General features: G+C 58.2%; 1 protein-coding gene across 7 annotated transcripts; it reads right to left on the bottom strand.

The window, feature by feature from the left end:
- Positions 1 to 4: 4 nt before the first annotated feature.
- On the bottom strand, positions 5 to 14683 carry ADAM8 (ADAM metallopeptidase domain 8). 7 transcript variants are annotated; one of them, XM_081267608.1, is made up of 24 exons: positions 12266 to 14683; positions 11286 to 11389; positions 10127 to 10203; positions 9938 to 10016; positions 9787 to 9863; positions 9259 to 9448; positions 8961 to 9023; positions 8816 to 8884; positions 8373 to 8539; positions 8147 to 8228; positions 7724 to 7872; positions 7469 to 7646; positions 7102 to 7191; positions 6824 to 7013; positions 6659 to 6740; positions 6251 to 6416; positions 5822 to 5899; positions 5400 to 5484; positions 4822 to 4936; positions 4062 to 4230; positions 3535 to 3597; positions 3249 to 3299; positions 1237 to 1314; positions 166 to 349 (listed from the first exon to the last, which is right to left on the bottom strand). In XM_081267608.1, the coding sequence occupies exons 1-24, from the start codon at positions 12309 to 12311 to the stop codon at positions 302 to 304; spliced, it is 2496 nt and encodes an 831-aa protein (XP_081123734.1). In that variant the 5' UTR covers positions 12312 to 14683; the 3' UTR covers positions 166 to 301. The 7 variants fall into 7 exon arrangements, 6 of the variants coding, with proteins under 6 accessions (XP_081123732.1, XP_081123734.1, XP_081123731.1 ...); XM_081267605.1 differs by lacking the exons at positions 11286 to 11389; positions 12266 to 14683 and having other exon boundaries at positions 10127 to 11149; XM_081267607.1 differs by lacking the exons at positions 166 to 349; positions 1237 to 1314; positions 11286 to 11389; positions 12266 to 14683 and adding an exon at positions 2783 to 2852 and having other exon boundaries at positions 10127 to 11149.
- Positions 14684 to 14752: the final 69 nt, after the last annotated feature.

Below are 14752 nucleotides of genomic sequence, written 5' to 3' on the forward strand. Positions count from 1 at the left end.
ACAGTTTGCTGGGGAAACACAGCTCTTTATTGTTAGGGAGTCTAGCGCCGGGAAACGCCGAGCCGCCCTCGCTAGTGGCCGCCCGAGGGCACCGGCCCCAGCGCTCGCACACGCCGCTGTGCGGGCCCAGGCGCGAGCACTGGCCCCTGGCAGCAAGGCCGAGCAGGCCAGAGTCCTGAGTGGAGCCGAGCGTCCAGCCAGCTCCGTGGAGGCCCAGGTAGTGAGCCCGGGATGCCAGCGCTTGGTTCCCAAGTGCCTCTCCAGACTTGTGCAGTGGCTGGACACTGGGCCGGCGCCCTTGTCACCTTCGGATGGCGGGCTTCGGCGCGACCTTGAGGCCTTTGACCCCCTTACAGGAGAAAGACAGGTTGCTGTTAAAAATCAGGTGCTACGAAGGCCACAAGAGGATATTCCCTTTCACAGTTCATCCCCCACCCCTAACCACTTAGCAACATCCCTAGCCCTTTCTTTATTTTTTGAGACAGAGTCTCACTAAGTTGCTGAAGCTGGCTTTGAACTTGCAATCCTCCTGCTTCAGCCTCCCCAGCCTCTGGAACCACAGGCGTGCACCACTGCACCAGGCTCTTTTCATCTTTCTTTCTTTTTTGTAGTTGTAGATGGACACAATACCTTTATTTTATTTGTTTATTTTTATGTGGTGCCAGAGATTGAACCCAGTGCCTCATGCATGCTAGGCACGCGCTCTACCACTAAGCCACAATCCCGGCCCTCCTTTCATATATTTTTTTTTATAAATTTATTTATATGTGGTGCTGAGAATCGAACCCAGTGCCTCACACATGCTAGGCAAGCACTCCTCCAGTTAGCTACAACCCCAGCCCCACCTTTCGTATTTCTTAAAATGTATATTCTTAGTTCACCCAACAGTGAGTCTGTGCTGTCCATACAATGACAGCTGTGGTAGCCACAGTATTAATGGCTAATACTTTATATGGAGGGTAGATTTGCTTATTCTAATAGGGATAAAAGGCAAAACTGACAGCCAGTTGAAGTGACAGTCACTGAAAAGTCCTCTGACCGATTATTAAAACAAAGTTAATGAATTTTTCTTTTTTTCTCCCAGATAATCCCCAAAGTTTGTCAGACAATAATTTAAAGAAATCAATCCCCTCCCCATGCCACACATATACACTGCAGGGCAGTGCCAGTCAGGAGTGGGGCAGCTCTCTACATCTGGCACAGGTAGACCCCAAACTGTGTGCAGGGGAGGCTCACCTGAGTCATTCCAGGTGTGGTCTCTCCAGCACTGGGCTTGACAGGTGGCAACGGGGGTGCAGAGGTTGGCTTGACAGGCTGGGAGGGAGCAGAAACAGCTGATGAAGAGGCCACTTAAGTGGGCCAGGCCTTGGCCCATACTTAACTCCCCATGGCCCTCTGCTCTGCTCCTGCTGGGCTGCAGGCTTCTGTCTGCTAAGCTCTTTGTGGAAATGCCCTCTATGGCCGCGCCACCTGACAGCTAAAGCCCCAGTGCAGAGGAGCTCCCTGTGCTGGCAAACTACCCAGGCCACTGCAGCATCACCTGCACCCTCTCATCATCCCTGAAAGTTTCTTTAATTGCCAGAATGTGGGTCTTTGGAAGCTCAGAAACCAATAATTAACTACTAAAGCATGTATCCTTTCCCAGGGCAGGGGGACTGTGAAAAGGGTACCTTGGGGTGAGCACTGTGGGTCTCAGCAACATGGGAAGACGCTGCACTGTGGAGCATTTCCCTTCCTCAGACCAGGCACAGTGTGACTGGAGACCACCAGGGCCTTCCTTCTTGCCTGGCTTTTCCTTGACGTTGGCTAGAAATATCTCTGCCCATTTCTGTCCCTGTTCTTCCCATTAAGACCCTTTCTAGGTCTCCCCCCGCCCCCCAGTACTGGGAATTGAACCCAGGGTCACTCTGACACTGAGCTACACTCCCAGACCTTTTTATTTTATTTTGAGACAGGCTCTCATTAAGTTGCCCAGGCTGGCCTCGGCCTTGAGATTCTCTTGCTTCAGCCTCCTGAGTGCTGGGATTATAGGCTTGTGCCTCAGAGCCTGGCTCCTGGGACTATTTTTGCAACTCATGTAAATCTAAAATTAGTTCAAAACAAAAAGTTAAAAAGGAAAGAGAAAATCACTAGTAAGGAAACGCCATGGTAACAGTTGTTGGGGGTCAAGTTACTTATGGGTGATAACACTAGTGGGCCAGTTTGAAGAGAGAATCATGAATCCTCAATGGCCTCTCTTCTGTGTTCATTAACCACATAGCTCAGAGGGAGAAACTGCAGACACAACCAAGCCATGTGTCACATCCCTGTGACAAGATATGAGGGACCAGGCCCAGGATAATGTTGGGCAACATCCTAGAAAGGACACTTCCCTCACTATTCCTGCCCCAAACCCATCATCTCTGACAACTCACGATGAGCAGACAAACCCAAATCAAGGGACAAAACTGAGCCACCATTTGCGAAGTGCAAGGTGAGGACCAAGAGCCACTTGGGCCCCAGGAGCACCATGTGGGCCAAGCACTGCCTGCTCGTGAAGGCAGGAGCAGCTCAGGTTGTGTCCATGCTAACCCGGAGGACTATGGAGGGAACACAAGGACTCTGCCATCGCTGAAATTTTCTATAAGTCTAAAATTTGTTGGCAATTAAAATTAAACAATTCCCTAAGGCAGGGAAGGGTGTTTACCTTCAGGCCCCACACAAGCCACCTTTGGGGAGACTTCCTAGGACCCTGCCACTTTGTGGTTCTTCCCAGCCCTCAGCTGCCCACTATGATCCCCACCTTTGACCACCTAGAGGTAGACAGAGGCCTGCCTAGGAGGGCATCCAGCAACACTTGGTGGACAGCCAACCTGTACAGATGGGGCCATGCCAGACACCAGGAGAGAAAGCTGGGTCAGTCCTGCAGCTTGAGTTTGCCCAGCGGGAGGGGAACGGTCCATGGTCACAGAGTGACATCCAGGGCTGAAGCTGAGGTAGTGCTCAAGGGCCCACCTGTTCCCACAGGTTCTAGGAATGGGAGCCACATGGGGGTGGGAGAGGGACTCCAGGGGTACCCATTGGGGCAGGCAGCCCATGCTAGGGGAAGGCCTGTGACACCGCAGGGGCAAAGGGAGTCCGGGAATTAACCTCAACTTGCAAGGCTCCAGTGAGCCACACTGTGAGACACCTTTTCAAAACCCCAAAGCCATATCCCAAGGGAAGTGTCATGAGGGCTGGCGAGGGCCCCACAAGCGGAGGTGTCTTACCTGCTTGGGCTTCAGCTTTGGGAGGGGCTTGGTGGGTGGAGCAGGTCTGAGCTGATGGGGAGAGAGGAGTCAGGACCCCACATAGCAGTCCTATCTCAAGTCTAGAGGACTGATGTGTGCCCCCCTGGCCCCCATGGCTTCGCTGAATCATTTTAATGTCATCCTAGGCCAGGCTCACCTGCCTTCCCTGTGCCCCAGCCCCCCCATTCAGCCACCAGGCCCCCTGCTTCCTGGGACAGCTCAGATACTGTCAGAACACCTGGTCATCCCAATCAAGGCCACTCACCTGGTCTGGTGCCTTCTGTGGGTAGACAGGGACTGGGAAGGGTGGACTGGACATGACTGGAGGCTGCAGGGGACAGGAATGTGAGCCTGGTCCCAGAGGGCAAGGCTGAGTGCCCACCTAGTGCCCACCAAGCCCCTCCAAGCAAACAAAGCCTCTCCGTACGTGACAAATCTGCCCCAGCTCCTGAACCAGCAGGTCCTGAGCCTGGACACAAGGCCATCCCTATCCCTCAGCCATGTGGCCACATTCCAGAGCTGGAGGTAGCAGGGGTGTCATCTTCTCAGAATGAAGGCTGAGAACCCCCCAAGCCACAAGTTCAAGGTCAAACTCCAAATACAGATCTCCAAAAGGTAGCCCTGAACTCCCAGACCCTAGGACCCTGCATCACAGGTGACCACAGCAGCCTCTCTTGGCCCTAGGCCAACACAGGGACATATGAGTTAATTAACATGATGTCCCCAGTGGGTCATACACTGGGACAGAGAGAGTCCTAGGGGTCCAGGTGCCTCTCAGGGGATGGTGCTTACTGCAGGGGGCAGCCTCTTTGGGGCCACAGTGGCTCTGACGGGCTGGCTGGGGTGCGTGGGAGACACCAGCTTTGGGGGCCCTGGAGCCCTGCCCTTGGTTGGCCCACTGCTGCCTGCCTCCTGGAACAGGGGGTTGGAGAGCCCCATGGTGGTCTTGGGGGCTACACTCCTGGAGAGGAAGAGAGGAAATAGCAGTCAGTGTCCCCACCAGGGCTCAGGTCTCCTGGCCTAGTTTTTCTGGGGTCCCTCTGCTCTGGCAGACCCCATGCAGGCTGCAATGCACATAGTCACAGCCATAAGACACAAGGAGACCAAGTGCATGTCCCTGAAAGGGCAATCCCTGGGGCCCAGTCACACTGGAGAGGTGCTCAGAGGTCCCAGGCAAATCTATCCTGCTGCAGCTGGCTTGGAGTCAAGGTACTGGCCCAGGGCACAGCAGGATCCTAAAGGGGTGCTCATGGTCCTGGTTTGGGGGTGGGGGCCCCATCTCTAGACTTACCATACCCCACCTCTAGCCCAGACCACCCTTGTCTGAGCCACTGAAAGGAAGGGCCCCAGCAGAGTTCTGAGGTGGGTGGGTCCCAGCCACCTCCTGGGCTCAAGCCCTGCTACAGCCACCCGGGAGCCCAGTCCACAGCACCCCCAACCTGTGCGAGAAGTGGCTTCTTCCTCAAACAGTAGTGGAGGCCCTTTCCCAATAGCTCTAGGCCCGGAAGTATAGGTTCCACACACAGATCTGTCGCAACCAGTGAGTTCTCACCTCCTGGGGACACGGCTCCAGACCTTGCGGTGTACGATGACGCCTGCCAGGGTGGCCAGCATGGCCATCAGGAGAACTAGGGGCACCAGCACGCTGACCAGGAGACTCCCAGGTGCTGGGGAACACAGGCCTCAGCCTGGGTGGGAGGGCCCTCAGCCTCCCCAGCCGGCCATGGCCATGCCCTGGGCTCCAGGGCTCCCAGCTCCCAGCAAAGGGGCAGAAGGCATGGCAGGTGGGGGGCAGGTTCTGAGTCCACAGTGCTATGGGTGCAGCCTAGCCAGGCCCTTGAGGTCGGGGTGCTGTGGACAGCTACATGCTCAGTGGCCACTGGGGAAGAAGACACTGTGGGGCTGACTGACCCTAGGTTCCCAGCCAGGCTGAGGAGGGGCCGGAGCACTGGGCAGAGGATGGCATATTTTACTCTGAGCTGGACACTACCTTCAATCATCTAGGAGGTGGGACATAGGCTCCCTTCTGGCTGCCATAGGACTGGCTGTTGATTGCAAACCATCCCCTAAATATCACCTCACAAGGACCAGGTGCAGCCTTGAATTCAGACCTGGCCCTGAAGGCCCTACCTGCCTGCATGTCTGTCAGTAGCTCCGCACAGTGGGGCGGTGCCCAGCCCACGTGGCAGTGACATTCCCTCTTGTGGTTGCACACCTGCAGGGACAGAGGGCCTTAGGGAATGTAGCCCATAGTGCAGCATAAAGGCCCTGAGCCAGCTCTGCAAGCAGAGGCCCTCTGCACCCCTGTCCAGGTCACAACCCTGGGCTTGTAGGGGGGCAGGACCACAGGCCTGATTCCAGGTCACCCCTTCCAGCCTCAGCCCCAAGAAGGGGCCTGCTGAGATCTCCCGTTAATGGACACACTGGGCAAGGCTGAGACCCCATTCCTACATCCAATGCTGCCACCACCAGTGGCTTTGTCAGATGCAGGCAATGGCAGCAGCTTCTGGGGCACCAGGCAGGGGGCAGCTGTCCCTTGAGGCCACACGCACCCCATGGTTGTGGCACTGGGCGGAGCAGTTCTTGGATCTGTAGACCTGGAGGTCTTGGCAGCGCCCTTCCCAGCAAATCTGGAAGGCAGAGGGGGGCCTCCTAAGCAGCCTGTCTGGACCCCTTCCCTGGCCCTATTCTCAAAACCAAAGGGCTAGGTCAGCTGACCACCCCTGGAGGCCTCTGGAGGCCCAGAACCTCTGGAGTCCTGGGTTCTCGGCAATGCTCTGGGTTCCAGAGTATGAACTGGGAACAGGTGTCTCCGCCTCCCTCACCCACCTCAGTCTCACCTGAAAGTGTACAGAGAACCCCCCCCACACACTCTACCAACAGACCTCTGAGTGTGAAAATCCATCTGCAGAGGGGCCTGTGTGGGACTCGTGTCCGGGCTGCCCACATGCCTGCATGGGGCATCTGGCTACTCAGCTCACCTTCCCCTTATCACACCTGGTGCCCTGGGGCACAGGCTCATAGGCAGAGGCCTGGCTGTCCATGCGCAGAGCTTGGCAATTGCCTGAGTAGGAGCTGAGTGTACAGGAGCTGCGTTCTGGGGGCTGCCGGCCCCCTGCACAGTACAGGACCCCACATCTGTCGGCCCTGTAGACAGAGGGCAGGGCATGGTCCCAGCTGCATTGTGCACCACGCTCATGGCCCTGCACTCCAGGAGATAGGCAAAACCCTCCTTCCCTCCCTACCCTACTTCCTCCCTTCTACCACGATGCTGAGGTCAAGCTGGGATCCTGGAAGGCAGGGTGAACCCCTGGAGGGCCACCTGCCCTGCAAAGCTAGACTCCTCTCTGGGGACATCCTGTATCCTGGGCCTCTGCAGTCCAGCTCACCTGCCCAGGCTGGGGGTGATCCTGTCTCTGCAGCCTGGAGAGATGCTGAAGAAGAAGCAGGTGTCTGCAGCAACCTGTGCACCTAGGAGCTAGAGCAGATTAGCCTGGCCAAGGACCACAGCCACCCCCGGAGGCTGGCCTGTATCCTGTGCTCACAGGCCTTACCTGGACCCCACAGTTCCTGGCACCGCTGGGCCAGTGTGGGGCACTGCCCATTAAAGCAGTAGCCCCCAGGACAGGGTGTGCCGTTCTCCTGGAAGACATCCTCTGGGCACGCTGGACTCCGGCCATCGCAGAACTCCTCCAGGTCACACTGGTCCCTCTGGGGGCGGCATGGCTCCCCAGCTGGCTTCACCTGGCCCGTAGAGAGGTTCAGTGTGAAACAGGCCCAGGAGTCGCTGCTATTGGTGTGGCTGCCCTCCTACCCGCTGCCCTGGGCTCACCCTGCACTCGTGGCAGCAGGTGCCATGGGCACACTTGGCCCCCTCAGCCAGCTGGCATGTTGTGGCATTGCAGCAGCGGTTCTGACAGTCCTGGGAGACAGGGGCATGAGCAGCTGCAGCCTGGGCCAGAGCCAACTTCAGAGTGGATGGACCCCACCAACCACCAGGGGCAATCAGTGACCACTCTCCTTTGGACTCCCTTACAGATTGTTGGGGATCAAAGGAGAACAGAATTGACATGGGACACCCAAAAGCCATGTGTGTTGTGGTGCGCAGGGCATCTGGTTTGGGTGGTCATCTCAGCACAAGCACAGAGGCCACGTCTCTGATGCTGAGGAGCAGAGGGTGGGGTTGGGGCAGGACATACCTGGGGAGTGCCACAGTCACACTGCTCCCCACGCTCCACAAACATGTTCCCACACACAGGGCCTCCCACCAGCCGGTCAGGGTCAGGGGCATTGGCCAGGCAGCCCGTCTGGGGTTTCTCCAGGAACATCTCTAAGTCAGTCCTGCTGCACCTGCTGAACGTCCTGGGGAACTTGGAGCTGAGAGCAGGGGGTATGGCTGTCAGGGGCCATTGTCACACTGCCCCTTCCCACCCACTGTGTCCCACAAGGCTTACCTAATGCTGGCCGCCATGATGCAGCCACCACCCTCCCGCGGCACGGGGCAGTAGCATCCCTGGACATTCTCGTCATGGTTCATGCCCAGGTTGTGGCCCAGTTCGTGGGCCATGGTGGATGCCACGCCAATAGGGTTCTGGCTGTGGTCCTGTGCAGAGGGCTGAGCTCACTGGGGCAGCGCCTTACCCATCCACCCAGAAGGTGAGCTGCTCCCTCACCTTCAGCACCTGGGGCTTGGTGCCGCTTCCTGCTAACCACCCCTTAAAACATAAAAACAGGTGTTGAACCCGTCCCCAGGGAGGTGGCCTCTCAGGTGTGCTCCAGGGACCTGCGTGACTGCCTCCATGTGTCCAGCTCAGCCTCTGGGCTGGCTGCCGACCCACAGGCCAGTTCCAGTAAACCTGGACAGGGGCTCCCTTTACCTGATTCACAGCCCCCGAGGCCCGAGAGCACAGGGCAGACACCTGAGCCAGTCCCACGGTGGTCCCGGTAAAGTCGACCCCCCTAGAAACACACGTGACATTGATGGCCTGAAAGTGGCTCCCCTGGCCCCTCCCCAGGCCTCATGGCTCTGCCTGGATAGTTTGCCCCAGAGGCCTGGGCTAGCCAGGGCCCTGCCATGGTGGGTCAGGGTGCAGGCCCTCTCACGTGATGAGCTGCACATTGTCATGGGGGTGTCTCCCCATCAGGTCCTGTGCCCGCCAGGAGAGGAAGTTCTCCAGGGTGATGTTGGCATGGGGGCTGATGGGGACCTTGTCCCTGCTCCAGATCTCCAGGCCCACCAATACCACACGGAAATTGAGCTCCTGATAAAACTGCAGAAGACAGAAATCCTTGGGTCAGGCCTGGCTGGTAGAAGGTCAGTAAGGTAGGAGGCAGGGGACAGGGCACAGATGCAGGCCAGGTCCCAAGCTCAACACACAGAGCCCTGAGTTAGACCTTCTCTTGGTTGTCTTTCCTGCCCCACCCACTGTGGTCACTCCCCCTTCCCCCAGCTACCTGGCTCCCCACGGACCTGTGTTGCTGAGGGGTCCTGAAAACCCTGCAGGAGCTGGAAACCCTCACAGGGCCCTACAAAGACCGCAGCCCACCTTGTCCACATGGTTCACCACCTCCAGCACACGCCTGCGCACAGCCTCTCTGCTCCCCAGCTGCTGGAACTGGGGACACAGGACCCTCAGGCTGGGCCAACACCATGTCCCAACCTGCCCAGCCCACTTGTCCCCATGCCCTCACCTCCTTGCTGTCTGTGACCACATACAGCTCCACATAGCGGGTATCTCGGGACAGGGGCCAGTTCTGGGGAGAATCATGAATCTTTCCAGCACAGTCTGCCCCAGAGACCACCACTGCCCAGTGTTGGGAGGACCATCAGGCAGCTCCAGGCAGAAAAGAGTCCGCTCCACAGCTATGGGTCTGAGCCAGACCCACCTTCCAGGGCTTGGGGATGGCTCTGGGGCTGCAGACAGAAATACCCAGGCCCAAGCAAAGGGACCAGGGCAGGACCAGCCAGGTGGGGCAAGATGTTGCTTACCCGGGGCTGAGGCCTGAAGGCTGCTGAGACCCGAGGCCCCAGAAGGTTGTCCAGGCTGGCATCGCTGACCCCACAAGTCCCAGCCTTCTGCTGCAGGTGCCTGGCCTGGTACACTGCATGCTGCCCCTCCTCACCACCTCCATCTAGAGGCTCGATCACATGGATGGCAGAGCCCACCCGGAAGAAGCCCCTGAGAAGGGGAGCCAAGTGAAAAAGTGGGCATCTCCAGCCCATCCCCACCTGCCCATCTGGGAAGACCAGGGGCTCTGATCTGCACCCCAACCAGTAACACAAACTCCCCATGGGTGACACCTGGGCCCAGTGAGCAGGAGAGCAAGCTGGGTGGGCCTACCCCACAGGCTTGGCAGGGCTGGAAACTCCTCACAGAAGTCCAACAAGTGCCTTTGCACGTTTCAAACACGTGCAAGAAGGAAGCGTTTCTCTAAGCCTAATCCCAAGCCCCTTCTTTCTTGGCCTTAGTTTACCCGTCTGTAGAGTGGGACATCCTGCCAGGGTCTGAGTACACACCTGAGGCCATCACATGTGCTGAGGCTAGCAGCAGAGCTCTGGTGACCCTCCACGTGACCCTGGTAGAGGCAGTGGTCCTGTAGAAGTGTGAGAGGTCACAGGTCTGGCTCCCATGGCCCTGCTGGCCCCAGGAAGGCAGCCCCATGCCTACCTGCCCATGCCCCTGCTCTGTCACCTCAGAGCCATTGGCAGCTGAATAAGTCTCTGTGTAGCCCACGCCCAGCAGGTCCCTGGAAAAGAACCGCAGGAGTTCCCCGAGCTCTAGCATGGGGGATGCAGGTGCTGAAGCCTGCACTGTTGCTGGCCAGGGCACCAACCTGAGGGCCAGCCCCCTGCTTACCTGTTTATCCGCAGGTGCAGGGTGAAGGTGTGTCCTCCGGCCCCAAGGACATAGCTCACACTCTCAGGGTACAGGCCCTGAATGGGGGTCAGGGTTGAGCAGTCTGCAGCCTTGGGCCTGCACTCCAGGCAGCCCAAGAGCCCCCAGGTGACTCTTGGGCCCATCAGGCTCAGACAGACCAGAAGGTGGAGGGGAAGTGGAGCCAAAAAAGACCTAAGGCTCTTCATGCCTCCTGGCCTGTTTCTCCACCAGCCCCCAGATGGTAAGGACAATGCCACCTTTCCCTGGAGGAAGCCGCGGGATGGATGTCCTGTTGGGCAGCCCTTACTGCCAGGACAGCAGAGAAAGTGGGGGAAGGGGTAGGGCACAGAGGCCCCTCCAGTGCCACCCCAGCCAGCCTCCTCCCAGCACCCTGTGACCCTGCTCCCTACACACCCCAGCCCCACACTTAACATGCTAAGCCTGCGACCCTCTGGACAATGCACATCTGCCTCTGGGCAGGTGGGAGCCCAGGGCAGCAGACAGGTCTAAGGGTCCATGGCAGGTTCCGGGGCACAGAGGCAAGATCAGGGTAGGACAGGCCCTCACTAGAAACACATCCACACAAGCACAAACCTCACGGATACCCAGAGTCCATAGGTGGGTCCGCACACCCACTAGGCTTCAGGAATCCTCCTGGCAGGCCAGGAGCCCTTCTCAGTTCCCAGCCCCGGGAAATCCCGGCCCAGCCCAGAGCCCCGGAAAGTGTGTCAGACACACGCAAAACCCTGTGGTGAGCCATCATCCCACTTCTCTTCTGGAGAGGAATTTGGCTGATCAGCCCCTGCCAAGTGAAACTGGGGTGTGGTGTGCACCAGCACCAGCGCCCCTGCCCTTTTCCTGGGGCCAGAGGACCCTCCCCCCAGTCTGGCAGGGTTCCTGGAGGTGAGGCAATAAGCCTGATGCCCACCTGCAGGCCCCAGGCTCTGCCACAGGGTGGGGCAGGAGGAAGGAAGAAGGTGAGCACAGGAGGGAGGGACCCAGGTCAAGCCCGGAAGCAGAGGCCAGCCTCGGGGTCTGCCTGTGAGCCCTGGGGCTGTGCATTGCAGTACCCAGATACCCACACAGCACCCCACAGGAAAGGCTCTGAGGGGCCGCCTAGTGGGGACATCAGACTCACCCCGTGGGAGGGCAGAGCGCGGCGGGTGCGGGGTCCAGGCAGACGTTTGGGCCACACCACCTCATAGTGCTCCACGGGGGGCAAGGACGGGCTGAGTGCAGTCGCTACGGGTCAGAGTGGTTGGCAGACATAAGGCCTCCTGCCTAAGTGGCCCCCGGGGGGGGGGGGGGGGGGGTAAGCCTGCACCTCCCTGAGGCTATCACCAAACGGCCCAGGGACCAGTGACTAGAAGGTCTTACCCCACAGCCCAGGTGAGGGCTTTGTGCCTAAAGACCTTTGTGCCTAAAGAGGAGTGGGGGGAGGCAGACTGAGTGGCACACCATGTGTGCCAGAGACCCTGGAAGCCCAGTCTGGGACAAGTACACACAGGGGCTGGGGACAAGTCTCTTTGTCTCCTACATTCTCAGGATCCCATCTAACGGCACATAGCAGCCGACAGCAGCCACCCCCACCCCAGGCTGCTTGCTTCCTGATGTCCTGGAAGCTCCTTGATATCCAGCTGCAGACCCAGGACCCAGCCCTCTGTGGTAACAGAGACCACCTACCTCAGACTTCTGTCCCTGAACACCTCACAAACCTCCAGGAGAGGTAACAGGAGCAGCCCTCTAGGAGTCCCAGGCTGAAACCATACCTCATCAGAAAGCTCCCAGGGCAGCCACCCGCAGCCCCACAGTGGAACCCAGGAACCTGGCTCCTCCGGCAGCTGGAGCCGCCCTGCAACCCTCACCCCTGTGGTCTCAACCGTCCTGACAGGGAAGCGCCCCAGGCGCCAGCTTCTCTTACAGTTCACTTCTCAAAGTTCCTCCCTCTGGCCTCTGCTGTACCTTGGCCTCTCTGAGTGACCACCCACGTAACCCATTCCCCCAGGAACCAGCCTGAGGAAGGCCAGGTGACCCAGTTGGAGCCCTGGCCATCAATCAGAAGGCCACCCTGCCCCATGTCCTGAGAGGACTCCTGGGAACCATCCTCTTCCCACTCACCCTGGAGCCACAGTGCACAGAGCAGCCAGAGCCCGAGGCCGCCCATGGTGCTGTCCTGGGTCTCGTTGTGGTCTGGAGGGTCTTTGAAGAACTAAACTGAGAGCTCTGCGGGCTCCAGCCTATGCACCCGCCTGGGGACCAGCCTGGCCAATCGCGTGGCAGAGGGGCGGGGCACATGCACCTGGGGAGGGCCTCCAGGGCAGCCAGGCTAGACTGAGTCCACTTCCCGGTGGCTTCCTGGTACCCCTTCATTTCTTGCTGGTCCCCCCATAACTAAATTAACAAGGGTATGGGTGTGAATAGAACCTTGCCACTCCCTACAACTCCTAGTAACGCACGTGTACCTAGGGAGAACGAGGCCCCGCCTCTCCCGGGCCTGCCTGAGCTGTGTGGGGTCCAGCTACAAGGAGACAACTGAGGGGCAGTGAGTGACTTGTGTGTGTGAATCCTCTGGCTTCCAGGGGAAAAGCAACCCCATGCAGGGTAAACAGGACCAGCCCTGTGCCCTGCTCCAGGCCCCTGAGACCTCACTGGGGAGGAGCCAGACACTGCGGGTCCCAGCACAGATCATGTAGGTGTGGAGGCTGCCTAGGCTGGGGTCCATTCCCAGCTATGGGGTCCTTTTGGACCAAGCTCCCCGTGCAGCCCTTGTTTCTGCCCTTCCTGCCCTGTAGGGCAGGAGTGGCCCCAGAATCAGAGCCTGATCCATGTGGGTCCTCCTTTGTCCTTTGCAGCAACATCCCCCACTTTTGGTCAGGCTTTGGGGTGCAGGTGCAGGCCAACCTCACAGCCTTCCCAGACTCACTCCAGCCAGGGGCAACCAAGGGTCCTCAGCAGAGCCCAGCAGCTCAGCCTCCCTTGTGATGCAGGGGAGGATCAGGGGCCAGATAGGGAGACATGGAGATGGCTACAGTAGGCTGGAGACAGAAAGGTGACAGATTTCAGGCTCAGTATAAAGGGGCAGTGGCAAGAAGTTGGCGCCTTGGATGTTTTCCTGGGGACAGAGCTGAAGGGTCTGAGCTGGGGCAGGAGGGAACCTGTCACCTCCTTGCCCCAGCATGATGGCAGAGTCAGAAGCTAGGCAGTGGTAGCACAGATGGAAGCCATTTGCTGTCTGCATCAGTCCCAGGTGCCACTGCTAGAGGAATTCACAGGCCACTGTGAGCAGGGGAGGGACTGCTGGGTAAGGCTGGCTTCCGCCTGAGCTCACAAATGACTTATGCACGCCCATCCCAAAGCTGGGAATGGGGCTCAATGCTAGAATGCGTGCCTAGCAGGCATGAGGTACTGTGTTCCACATAAAAAAAAACAAAAAAAACAAAAACCCACACCCAGTTTCACTTCTTCCCCATGTTCCTTGATGGCAAGTCACATGACAGCAAAAGTTCAAAGTGTTGCATCTCCAGTCACATTAGAGCAGAGACAAGACACCACTGCCAGGGCAGCCTCAGCTAACCAAGCGGCACTGCAGATGGCACCAGTAATGAACACTCAACAATCAGGGCCAACTAGGGCAGCCCAACAACACCCACAGAACCTCATCCCACAGGACAGACCCAATTCCACTTCAACTCGATCCAGCAGGAGGATCTGGGAGCCCACAGCCCCGAGCTTCCCCCTCCCCCTGCAAACCCTGGAGGAATAGCAGGAAGGGCCAGGACACAGGCCAACAAGTTCCTCTGCTCACGCCTGGCACTTCTCTGTGGCAAAGGGGTAGCATGTGGATGTTGTGTTCTTAGTTGTGCTTCCATATGCTGCAGACGGGAAGTAGCAGTTGATGGCTGAAGCCAAGCTGCCCTGGCTCTGCAGATGCCCCTCTGCAAGGCAGCCACCACAGCTGCCCACCCTGGAACCTGTCTCAGGAAACCTCCTCTGTGAGGCTCCAAGCCTCCAAAAACAGGCCTCTGGTTACCACTCCTCCTGGGCCATTCCTCACTGCCCACCAGACAGATGTGTAGAACTGGATTTTTAAAATGATATACATGAAATTCAGCAGAAGGGCAGCTTGACCTGGGCATGACCAGAACATGCTACCCTGGCCAAGTAGTGCCACAGCTGGGCTGCCCACTGCAGAACGTCAGTCATTTAGTGAGCAAGGCCAGCATCTGATGAACAGAGGGAACCCAGCCCTCAGGGGACAGGAGAAGGGTCTCAGCACCACTCCTCAGGAGGTGCACCCCAGGGAGGAGGCAGCTGCCTGGGCACCAGAGGCGTGGCTTCACAGCAAGGTTCACTGCTGCACCCTAGTGTCTGAAGCAAGCAGTGCTGAGGACCTGCAGCCCTAGTCCCCAGGCAGCTCTCATCCCCTACACCATGTTTTTTTTTTGGATAGCAGGGATTGAACTCAAGGGCACTCAACCACTGAGCCACTTCCCCAGCCCTATTTTGTATTTTATTTAGAGACAGGGTCTTACTGAGTTGCTTAGCATCTTACCATTGCTGAGGCTGGCTTTGATCTTGCAATCCTCCTGCCTCAACCTCCCGAAC

The sequence above is a fragment of the Spermophilus citellus genome (genome assembly GCF_964194105.1).
Source record: "Spermophilus citellus genome assembly, chromosome: 15".
Classification (NCBI taxonomy): Eukaryota; Metazoa; Chordata; class Mammalia; order Rodentia; family Sciuridae; genus Spermophilus; species Spermophilus citellus.